The 12,413-nt window shown below is 31.7% G+C and overlaps 1 protein-coding gene across 1 annotated transcript in view; it reads left to right on the forward strand.

Annotated features, from left to right (window-relative positions):
- Positions 1 to 11,292, forward strand: part of CASD1 (CAS1 domain containing 1) — a 48,752-nt gene extending 37,460 nt beyond the window's left edge. The window contains exons 13-18 of the mRNA XM_017525117.1: positions 902 to 981; positions 3,359 to 3,460; positions 5,099 to 5,239; positions 6,141 to 6,218; positions 8,766 to 8,858; positions 9,769 to 11,292. Coding sequence (XP_017380606.1) covers positions 902 to 981; positions 3,359 to 3,460; positions 5,099 to 5,239; positions 6,141 to 6,218; positions 8,766 to 8,858; positions 9,769 to 10,035 — 761 coding nt within the window. The 3' untranslated portion in view covers positions 10,036 to 11,292. The remainder of the gene's footprint in view (positions 1 to 901; positions 982 to 3,358; positions 3,461 to 5,098; positions 5,240 to 6,140; positions 6,219 to 8,765; positions 8,859 to 9,768) is intronic.
- Positions 11,293 to 12,413: the final 1,121 nt, after the last annotated feature.

Raw genomic sequence — 12,413 nt, forward strand, 5'->3', positions numbered from 1 at the left:
CGTTGAAGCAGTTATCAACCTGTTTTATATATAAGGAACCTAAATACCCAAAAGGTTGTTATTTTCAAATTTCACATGGTTAGTTACTAATAATGTTCAAAGTGAGGCCACAGTCATTTACCTTAATGCTTTTTTTTTTTTTTCTTTCAAGATCATATCATTAAAATAAAAGCTTCCTTTTTTGGAAAAATAATTTTTTGTTTTTAAAAATGTATTTAACTTGACCCTTTCAACCAAATAGTATATGTCAAAAGTATTTTTCCATTGGCTTCCAATATAACATCAAATAATTTTTCAGGAATGAGTTGAGGTCTAGCCTCTATTAAAGTCCAGTAATGTCTTTGGACAGCCTCTATAGTTTTAATTTCTCTGTACAAACCCAGCATATTAATCAAATAAACTATTGATATATATAAACTTTGAACACATAATTTTAAATATGCACATGTTGAAATATATTTTATGTTTAAACTCTAGTCCATTAGGGAGTTTAAGCTTTATCCTTGGAACTTTAATGTTAAAGGAATATCACCTAAGTCATATTCAACAAAAGTGTTTGTTAAAATTATATTGCATATCTTGTTCCAGATTTTGTTGTAACTTTCAATAATGAATAAGTATAATTGAATCCAGGAGGTATTTTAAAATATATTTCTAATGGATGAACAGCAGGTGTACAGGGTATCACTTACACTTTGTAGCCTCATTCCTAGCAAACATTCTTTGTTTTTCTTTTTGTCCTCCTACTTGTAACTTACACTAAGTAGATATATTTTTTGTAATCTTGTAAACATACTTATATTAAGAACTATTCAGCATGTACGTGTATCGAATAGAGAGTATTTAATATGTTGTCTACTATAAATTTATTTTTTAGTAAATTAAATATTTTCTCTCTTAGGAAATTGTTTCTGGCATTTTGGCTTACTGTTGAAACTAGGCTTTTTGCTGTTATTCATATGTTTTTTGGCATATTCTCAGGTTTGTACGATCTTTTCAGTTTATATTTTTTAATATTTTATTTTAAAGTTCAAGTGTATTAAAGCATGTGAGAAGAGTCAGGGCTTTTTTTTACCTTCTTTTTTTAATGACCGTAATAAAAGTGTCACTCTGTAGTTGACTACTCAGTGTAGTTCTTTTGAGAAATACATACTTTTGTTACCACTGTTTTTGTTGTAAGAGCAATTTAAAGCTCTTCCTGTGGCAGTTGTTCAAGATCCATTTTACTTGACTTTGATCAATCAAACATGTTGAATGCTTCTTATAAGACCCTACTGTAAGTGGAGATCAAAATTTTCTTGACAGAATTTGCAGCTAGTTTGTGCATTATTCATTGCATCAAAGTGTTACTTGATTTTTCCATAATTATGTAGACTAAAATTTTGGCCGTTCGTAAAATAAACTTAAGAGCAAAGGGGTTCATGTATATATAGTATGGTATGTTTAATTAAATAAAATTTTTGGTCATTTTTTTTCTTTTAGCTCTAACCTTGTATTTTTTTTATTCTGATGATTGAGATTTTCTGTTATTTTAACAGGGTGGCAATCTGCTACCTGCTGGTTAAACCCATCAGGCAGACATATTATTGGGCAGCATGATATTTATAACAACACATTTTAATTTGAATGCCTATAGTTGTGTCATATTCTGCAGTAAACTCACATCTCCAACACTCTGTTTTTGTACCTGTGTAGGTCAGGTGGAAGGAAGTGCCCTATAGGCATTTTGTGTGTATGTATAATTCTATGCTGTTTGGGTTTTCTTCTTTCTTTTTGTAGACTTTTATATTTGTTTTTATACTTAGAGGTCTTTAAAGCATATTATTTCTGCCTGACACTCAAATTTTTTATGGGAGATAAATAAGGAAACAGCTGACAGATGTATAAAGAAATAGCCAGGTTACAGCAACAACATCTTGACAGTTACTCGTTAAAATTCCCAACACTCTGTGGATACTGCTGACAGAAAGAAAGAAGAGCTGATTAGAGGTTCAGTCCAGGGATTAAGAATGTTTCCCTAGCTTTGGGTCAGTGTTGACCACTGCCCAAGAACAAAAAACCCACTGTCTTTCGCAAAATAGTACTTGATAAATATTTATTAATTACATAAGTAAATTTTTAATTAGAGATAAGATTTCAAATTATCTATACATCATATATAATCATAGATATGCTATATATGTATGATCCACAAGATTATTTTATCTAAGAGATATATACCTAGTGTATATCTATAATCATATTGATACAGGTATATGTAATATATATATATATACACACACACACACATATATATGATCTATAAGTACTTCAGGCGTCATATTGCCACTCTTGGTAAAAATCATCCTTAATTTTCTGAGACATAGATTTTGATATAGCCTATTTTTAACGTGCTATATACATTTTAAATTCTGTGGTTAAATGGAGACGGTTGCCTTTTATTAAAATAATATTGTAAAGTTCTTCTGACCTAAAGATTCAGCATTATCTAAAATATAATATTATTTTCACATTTTTTCTTTGGCTTTTAATAGCCTCTTTTGAAATCATGATGTTACATATTTCTTATGCCATAGTGTTATGTCTCATAATGGAGCTTTACTTGATAGAGTTTGTTGTGATTCTTTATTCTGAAAATTGAGGGCTTTTGTTCTCTACTTTGAAAGACTTCATTAATGTGCAGGAATGTACCCAAGACTTCTGCCCCTTCATTCCCTGATTTTCCAAGCTGTCAGATTAATAAGAGGGCACTGTTCACTAACTTTACCAGAGTAAGATTGTAAACTTTGTTTCAAAGGCTGGTAATGGCATTTGGGTATGGTTGATTGAGTAAGGTGGCTAATTCAGAGTACTCTTTTAACTCAAATAGTTAATTATAGATTATTAAGGACATTTGGAGAAAGATAACTGTATTTTAACTTTAATAGTTATTCTTTGGGATATTGATACCATAATGGCTGAAATATTGTGTATTTTTCTGTTTGATTAGTAAATACTAACCGTTTGTTTGTGAGATTAAAAACCCTAAATAGAATGATTTTCTAATTACCAGATTTTTTTGTTTTGGGGGTTTAAAAAAATGTTACACTCTCAGTAGCCTTTCATGTGAAACTGAAAATAAGTTTACCAAGTTTTAAGTCATCTTTTTTGGAAGATAAATTTATTTTCTAATTTTATTAATTTCATTTGAAATATATTTCAAATGAAGTGATGTTTTCAAATGAAATAAAACAGAATTTTAACATTGTGAATGACTCTCATATAATCCAAACTTTAGAAAACTACAATTTATAATAGAATTGTAAAGCAAGTATTGACTTGTACCATCTTAATTTATTTTCTGGATTTCTTTTCTCAGGGTGCATTTGAGAAGATCTTTTCTCTTTGGCCATTGTCAAAGTGTTTCGAACTAAAAGGGAATGTATATGAATGGTGGTTCAGATGGAGGTTAGACCGTTATGTATGTATTTACTTTGTGATATTTTGAAATTTCAATTTATACTGTTGGAAAATGATTTCGAAATTTTTTATCTATCTGTACTTAGTTTTAGAATGAAGAAAGGTGTTTATTTAGTAAATCAAAGCAGTCTACTACCCCCTGCCTTTGTTTCTTCACAGCAGTGAAACTGTGTGCATGTGTATATATATCTGCTGGGAAATAGTATTTAAAATGTTATCTATAACATGGCCTCTGTCTGACTTATAATTTTGATTTATAGGTGATCCATTGTATATATGCTTCAGCCATTCAACACAATGTTTATTGAGTTTCAGTATATGCCCTAGATGTTGATGTCATGAAATATACATTAGAGAATGAAAGAAGGCATGCTAGTAGGCTTCTAAGCTTTAAGAATCTAGTTTAAAACCCAAGATTACTATTCTAAGAGGAGACTAAACTATGCAATATAGATTTTGTGGTGGACATATGCAAAGAAGAAAGAGCAGTATCTTGTATTAGTCTATGAACTTTCATTTGGCCAAGAAAATGTACATCTAGCACAGCATTTGGAAAACAGATACTAAATAGCTATTACTTCATTCTTTCCTTTTGTTCTTTCATTTTTGACTCATCTCTTTTTTCCAACAAATGTTTTCTTAGTGCTTATTCTTTGCCTTTCCTCGTTTCCAACACTTTTGCACTTTTCCATTGTACTATATTGCATTTCAAAACCATATCTGAATTAAAATCTTTGCTAAAGTCTCACATCAAAGAATTTTTAATTTCTTAATGTTCTCATTAGAGCAGTATACTATGATATGACTGTCCCAGAATATTTACATAGATTGGGTGGCTTACAAACAACAAAAATTTATTTCTTACAGTTTTGGAAGCTGGGAAGTATAAAATCACACCAGCAGATTTGGTCTGGTGAGAGCCTACTTGCTATTTCATAGACATTCATCTTCTCACTCTGTCCTCACGTGCTACAAGGGTCAAGGGTGCTCTCTGGGGTCTTTTTCTTTAAAGGGCATGAATCCCGTTCAGGAAGGCTCAGCCCTAATGACCAACCAAAGGCTTTACCTCCAAAACTATCACACTGGGGATTAACATGATTCAACTTAACGAAGTTTGGGTGGACACAAACGTTCAGCCTGTTGCAATAACAGGTCACATTAAGTCTTTGAAAAGAAAAAGCTCATGTGCTTTCTGATCTACCATATTTTTTTCACTTTATGAACATATACTTTTTTTCAAAAGTATGACTTGGTGGTATTATTCTTGGTTTTATTTGACTGAAAGGACTGAAATAAAATGTGTTTTATCTTTGTTGGGTGCATTTAAATTTTATCGTATGTCTATAGGAGAGTTTCTTACTATTTTTAAATTGTCTTTATTACTTCTCTTGCTGCTGAGAGTGCTCAGAATGAACCAGTGTTATCAAGAGATGCTTGCTGGTCTATTGCTGATGGTTTCTAACAATCATCGACTTTATTTCATATCTTGGAAGTTTCACTCTTGAAGTCCTTCATAGACACTTCAAACTTTAAGCTTTTAACCTACCTAATTTATTCATATATTCCTCACTAACCAAATATTTTTTCTGTTTTTTGAAAAGTAACTGTTTAAAATAAATCTTCTCTCTTTGCTTTTCAGGTAGTTTTCCATGGAATGCTGTTTGCCTTCATTTATCTGGCTTTACAGAAGCGTCAAGTACTTTCTGAAGGAAAGGGTGAACCTCTTTTTTCAAACAAAATTTCAAATTTTCTATTGTTTATTTCAGTAGTTTCTTTCTTGGTAAGTTTTGAAAACTTTCCAAAATCCTAAATGGTATGGAATATTAGGATATGGATATATAATCAATTATTTTTAATAATAAACCTTTAACAGTGATTTTTCTCCTTATTTTTCTTTTTAATATTTAGAAATTTTAATACTTCTCTTCCAGTAATTGATAGGATGGCTAGGCAAATTTAGTAAAAGTTATAGAATATCTTAAGGACACTTATCAATTAATTTGACCTGAGCTGTTAGAATAGGGTAAGCAATAATAGCAGAATGCACATTCATTTCAAATGCATGAAAAATGTTTGCCAAGATAAACCATGTTTTTATCTATAAAAATAGTTTCAATAATTTAAAAAAATTGTTTATTTTTAATTATTATGAATTCGTATTAGTTCACATTTATGGGACACGTGATATTTTGATATAAGCATACAATGCATAATGATCAAATTGAGGTAATGTTAAGTGCTTGAAGTGATGTATATCTCCTTATTTTTCTAACTGTATATAAATTCTAAAGAAAATATATATCTAAGTTAAAAATGAAGAATAACTGAGAAGTTAGTGAAATGGGAATTTTAAAAGTTACAATAAATTTGAGAGAAAATATAACATAAGGTGTTTTATATGGAGAGCCATCACTGCCTTTTAATCACCATTTCCAGAAAAGCACAGACTTGTGTACCTCCCTCTGTGCTTTCTTATGTTTGGACAGTTGAACATGCCAAAACAAGTGATGAGCAAATTTGCAGGCAGTTTTTACTAATAGTTTTTACGTAGCATAATGAAGTATAATGTTATTAAAAAAAAAAAAAAAAAAAAAAATGTAAAAAAAAAAAAAAAAATTCTGAGGCCTACGCCTCTTCCAGACTTGTTTTTGTGAACTGTTCCATACATTTTTTTGTTTTAGACCTATTCCATCTGGGCTAGCAGTTGTAAAAACAAAGCAGAGTGCAATGAACTCCACCCATCTGTTTCTGTGGTACAGGTACTTATCTTGATTTAGAGAAATTTTCATGTCTTAATTCTTGGTAAGAAAATAGTTTTAGAGGCAGAGAGGTTTGAGATTGAACTCCAGAAAATGTAGAGAAGTTACTTCATCTTTCTAAGCCCTTCCTTTCTCTGTAGTAATAAGGATATTAAAATCTCTTTCAAAGGGTTATTGTGTTAAATACATGGAAATGATGTGGTTCAGTATTTTTCACTTAATCTGCCCTTAGAAAATGTTAATTCCCAGCCTGGCACAGTGGCTCACACCTGTAATCCCAGCACTTTGGGAGGCTGAAGTGGGCAGATCATAAGATCAGGAGTTCAAGACCAGCCTGGCCAACATGGCAAAATCCAGTCTCTACTAAAAATACAAAAATTAGCTGGGCATGGTGGCTAGTGCCTGTAATCCCAGCTACTCAGGAGGCTGAGGCAGGAAAATCACTTGAACCCAGGAGTCAGAGGATGCAGTGAGCTGAGATTGTGCCATTGCACTCCAGTCTGGGTGACAAGAGTTAAGACTCAGTCTCAAAAAAAAAAAAAAAAAAGCTAATACCTGTTCTTATGTTTGCTTTTTCATCTATTCAGATTTACTTAGTCTCAGTTGTTAATTATCTATGTGTTGACTATCATGCTACATATAAGAGGATCTGTGTTAAACAGATACGGTTTCTGTCCCCTCTATTCTAATATAGATATGGATCAGTAAACATTGATTCATTTATTTAACAATTAAAAATTTTTTTTAGTTTTTTTTTGTGTGTGTGTGTGTCTCTTGTTTTTTTTATATTTTTACCCACCCCACCCAGAACTAACAATTTTAAAAATTTAATTAACAAATAGCCACATGTTGTGGCTCACACCTATAATCCCAGCACTTTAGGAGGCCAAGGTTGGTGGCTTACCTGAGATCAGGAGTTCAAGACCAGACTGGCCAACATGGTGAAACCCTGTCTCTACTAAAAATACAAAAATTAGCCAGATGTGATGGCGGGTGCCTGTAACCCCAGCTACTTGGAAGGCTGAGACAGGAGAATCACTTGAACTAGGAGGTGGAGGCTGCAGTGAGCCAAGATTGCGTCATTGCACTCCAGCCTAGGCAACAAGAGCGAGACGCCATCTCAAACAAACAAACAAACAAAAAGTTCATACTAGATATTATGCCAAGGGTTGCAGTGGTTACCAAATCAAATACAGCTCCTACTCTCATGGAGCCTACATTGTTTTTAGTGTTGTACAATTTATGCAATGCTTTAATTGTAATAACTCATTAAACGGTTTTATGTCTAAAGTCTTTATTTAGGTCTCACTTTCATGATTTTCACCATTTTGTATATCACTTATGCTATTAATTATTTAAAATGTTGCTTTAAGTGACTCACAACCTGTGCTATAATAAGTACCTTACATATGTTTTCTCATTTAATGTTCACATCACCCTTTCAAAGTAAAGCTTATCTTTATTTGTATAAATTAAGAAAAAGACCCACAAGATTAAGTGCCTTGCCACAAGTGCCAGAACTAACACAAGCAAAAGACTAGATTCAAATTTGAGTCTTTTTGATGCTATTGCTGATGAGAATCACTCAACTTAATTATACCCAAGTAGTTCACTTTGGTTCCTTTTTCCCATGTTATCTCCTTCTATTTCATCTTTTATGCATCCTAGAGACTTCTTAGATCCTTTGACAAAATCCCAAGAATTATTGAATATGAGTTTTTCCCTGAAGTATGAATAGATTTGTCAATCCTTTTGTAAGAGAAAGTTTGTTTCTGGAAAGTAGTTGTGAAAGTGGAAATACTTTTTTTCTTTACAGTTTCTTGCTTTTTTATAAAGAGGTGGATTCTAAGGAGAGGATTTTTTGCTTGATAAGCTGGTTACTGGATGTGAGACAATGATTTGGAGGTTTAGAAAATACAAGAGTGTTCCATCTGGTACCAAAGGATAGGGGAGAGGGTTAAAGGCCAGGATCCCAAAAGCTGAAGATTCTTTCAGGAGAGAAAAGATCTAGAGAGGAAAATATATTACATGTTAATATAATTCAGGACATCATTTATCAGGCCATGCAGAGCAAACATGAAGACATGTTAAAAGCCATGTCATTTCCCATACTACCATAGCTGTCAGCAGAAGGAGGATTTTGAAGGGAGTAAAGAGAGTGGGTGACTGCCAACCAAGGACATACTTTGTGAGAGCAGCAAAATTGTATCATAGGATTTTGTGAAATTTTGCTACATAAATATGATGGCAACTTTTTCTACACAAAGGGCCTTAGGCAAATTTGTAATTTTTCCAGTAGACATAAAATTGTTAAGCCATGTACTACTTAAAATGTGCATTGGTATGCAGCATACATGTGTTGAGAAATCCAGTTTGGGTAGACTCCAGAACAAAAATAACTTTCTAGTACTTTTAGAATATAAAAATACTATTATGTATGTGTCAAGTTCACAAACATCAAGAATAAAGTTATTTAAAAGAAAGCTTTATGCAAAATACTTTTCAATAAAGAGATTATTAATACTTGCCTTTGTGCTTTTTCTTTAGATTTTAGCCTTCATCCTAATAAGGAACATCCCTGGATATGCCCGTTCAGTTTACAGTTCCTTTTTTGCTTGGTTTGGAAAAATTTCATTAGAGGTTGGTACGTTAAATAGTTTATTTATCGCACACATCCAGGTGTTACGTGTGTGTGTGTATGTATGTACATGTGTATGTGTGTAAATATAACACATATATATGTGAGTATGAAAATCAGACGTACTTTTTTCTAAACTAAAGCTATTGTGGAATTACAGGGAAAAGACTCAGAACTCTCAACAATAGTGAAGTATTTTGAAATGTTTTTAAGCCTTATTTTAAAATGACTAGATATAGATTATTTACAAAATATTATTTACGTTGTCTCGAGCTTTCAAGCACAACCAAGATGCTGAGATCAAGAGAGAAAAATATTAGACAAGATATAAATGAAATCAAGCTGAGAGGAGTTTGATTTTTTGTTCATCTTCATAATTAAATATTCTATTACTGGAATGCAGTTTATTGATGTGTACCATAATAAAATTTACCCTTAATATGATTGGAAATTGTGGGAGAAAGTATAAACTCATTACATTTTGTGTGAGATACATAATATGAAATTATTTACAAGATCAGTTTGAACAGTAGGTTTTGAAATATATTCTGAGTAGTACAAGCTTTATTATTTGAAATAGAATGTTTTAAAACAATTTATATTGTAATCATAACATATATTTTAGAGTTTTTAGAGTGTAAGATTTATTAAATTGCCTCTTAAAATAGGGAAAATAAATTCCTCTCTGAGTTCCTGAATAATTGTTTTACCATTTTCTTTGGTCCCATTTATAAGAGAGATTGTATTAACAGTTGGAATTCTAAGTAGTAGACTGCAGTGGACTTTTCAGGGCCAATAGTGAGACAAAAAGCTTTCTAATGTTATTATGCTATCAAATGTTTAAATTAGGAAAAACTGTAATTTATTCATGGATTCTCTGTAAATACCTGACTTAAATCTTTTTTCTCCTAGCTATTTATTTGCCAGTACCACATATGGCTGGCAGCGGACACAAGGGGTATCTTGGTACTGATACCTGGAAACCCTATGCTCAACATCATTGTCAGCACTTTCATATTTGTTTGTGTGGCACATGAGATTTCTCAGATCACTAATGATCTTGCACAGATTATTATTCCTAAAGATAACTCATCTCTCTTGAAAAGGTTGGCATGTATAGCTGCATTTTTTTGTGGACTCCTCATCTTATCATCCATTCAAGATAAATCAAAACAATAGGTTCCAAAAATTCTAAAAAACCTAAATTCTTCAGGCTTACTTTGTGTCTGTCTAGAATAGAAGAGCATCTATCTGGAGATATAAACATATATGTAAATATAAACCTGTGTGGCAAGTGGACAGTTCTGTGACATCTGTTGAACATGTGTGGTTGTATATATTGGGAATGTACATATCCAGTGTCAAATACTAAAAACAACAACAACAACAAAAAACCCAGAATACATTGTATAGGAGAGCATGTGAAGTCTTTTCTACTGAATCTATGTTTCCATTTGTAGATGATTTTAAGTTAACATATGAAGGCAGGGAAATGATTACCTTTCCAGTAAAAAGTATAGATAATTAACTTAGAGACACTACGAAGAGTTTTGCTATAACTAAATTTGTGGTAATAAGACTGTCTGCACCCATATTCATTGTGGAACTTCCTATTTCATTGGAAACTTTCTTACTCAAGAATGACTGCAGTATTGTTTTCTTATATGTGCAATGAAGTGGAATGATAAACAGTATGCCTTTAATTTATATGTGTTCTTGTTCTGATGTTATGTTTCCTGAAATGATTTTTCTTCCTAACTGTGGTTTTCAGGTATGCAAGCCTAAATCTTTGTACACTTTTCTCACAGAATAGTTCTGGGGCTCCATGACAGGGTTTTGTCATTGTTGATATTATTGTTGCTTCTTTTTATAAAAAAGCCAAAATTTTGTTTCCAATCCAAACATTCACCTGTTTCCTTTCCTCCAGCTATACCAGTGTAATACAAGTTATCCTGTGGATTCATTTAATATGTTATCCCTACTAATTAATTTTTGTATATTATTTCCAATGTTTGGAAAGCTCTTTATGGCCATTTGGTATTTCCTGTTACCCACCTCCTATTTTAAATATTTATCAGTCTAAACTTGTACAGTATAGTAAACATACAAGTTGTTATGATTGAATTGTATTACCATAAGTAGAATTTTAAGTAAACTGGTGACTTTGGGCAATAAATGTTTTTGCTTTTTGTTTTGTTTGTTTTTTTCTACAAGCTGTTAGAGGTATACATTTATTTATCTGTTGTACAGATTTGATTAATTTTTAATGTTTGAAAGATTGCACTTGTTTGCTTTTACTATGTGTGGGGTAAAATATTTTTCTGTTCACAGTGTATGAAAATATGGAGTAATTTAAACAGTAAATAAACATTCTGTGGATGCTTATTTTTATATTGGCAAAGTATCAATTAAACTATATGTGTTCTTTTTCAAAAATGCTGGATCCATTAATGATTGGTTCAAATATCTGATTTATTTCCTTAACTTAAATTTTCTTTTAAAATTTCTTAGTATATATATAGGAGTAGATGACTAAGTGACAGTTGGGTAAGAAATCATTTAGTTATCAGAGCTTCAAAGGGTCATCTTTCCACTAAGGAAGTTTAAGCATTACGGTTCAGTAGTGATTTTGCTTGAAGATTTAAAAAATGTAATTATTATTTCTTTAGCACTGGATTTATGTGCTATTGATATATCCCCATTAATTGAGGAATATTTATTGGACAGAAATGTGTGTTCTTTCCTTTTCTCTCTTCTTTTGCCCTTACTTAATCTTTTGACATTTCCCAGATAGACAATTGTAATGATTCATTGCTCTGCCTCCTAGACTGCAGCCTTATAAGTAGAGAATAGTATAGTTATAAATCAAAAACTTCCAAGTACTGTGATCACATTATTCTTGCTCATGTAGCTTGCCAATGAGTAGAGTGCATTTTAATTTAGCTTGTAAGTTTTACCACCTGAAAAAGATTCTTCTTGATGAAATAATTGAAAAACAAAGATGACTGGTATCCCTGTGTGTTTTAGACACTTATGTCTTCAATAGTGATGCCCAAGTGAATATATACTTTTCTCTCCTATTTGAACTCAAGCCTAAAACTTACCTGTCAAGCCCCGTTTCTTCATCACATGTTCTTATTTAATATAAAGCACTGTTTTTACATATAATTATATACAATAATTCATATAATTTAAATATAATATATTTGTAGTTAAAATATATTTTGTATTTGATTTTCTTAATTGGTCTTAAAAGGTTGTTGTGGAAGCTACCACAATGATAGCACCTGTATATATGGTAAACCTCTTAATATTTTATTTTCTGCATCGACTCAGATACTGACCAGTGGCATTAATCATACCATTCTTCAGAATAAGATTTTTAACAGAATGTTCAGATACGCCAAAGTTGAGATAAAACCACAGAGGTTCTCTAAACTCAGATTTTCTGTAATAGAAATCACAGTCAGAAATCTACCATCTGGCTTTAAAAGTGACTCAGTTCTACCTCAATCTTCCTCCTTTCGTTTGCCAAAACTTCCCAGTTTTGTGGATAG

This window comes from Cebus imitator, unplaced genomic scaffold, assembly GCF_001604975.1.
Source record: "Cebus imitator isolate Cc_AM_T3 unplaced genomic scaffold, Cebus_imitator-1.0 Scaffold37, whole genome shotgun sequence".
Lineage (NCBI taxonomy): Eukaryota > Metazoa > Chordata > Mammalia > Primates > Cebidae > Cebus > Cebus imitator.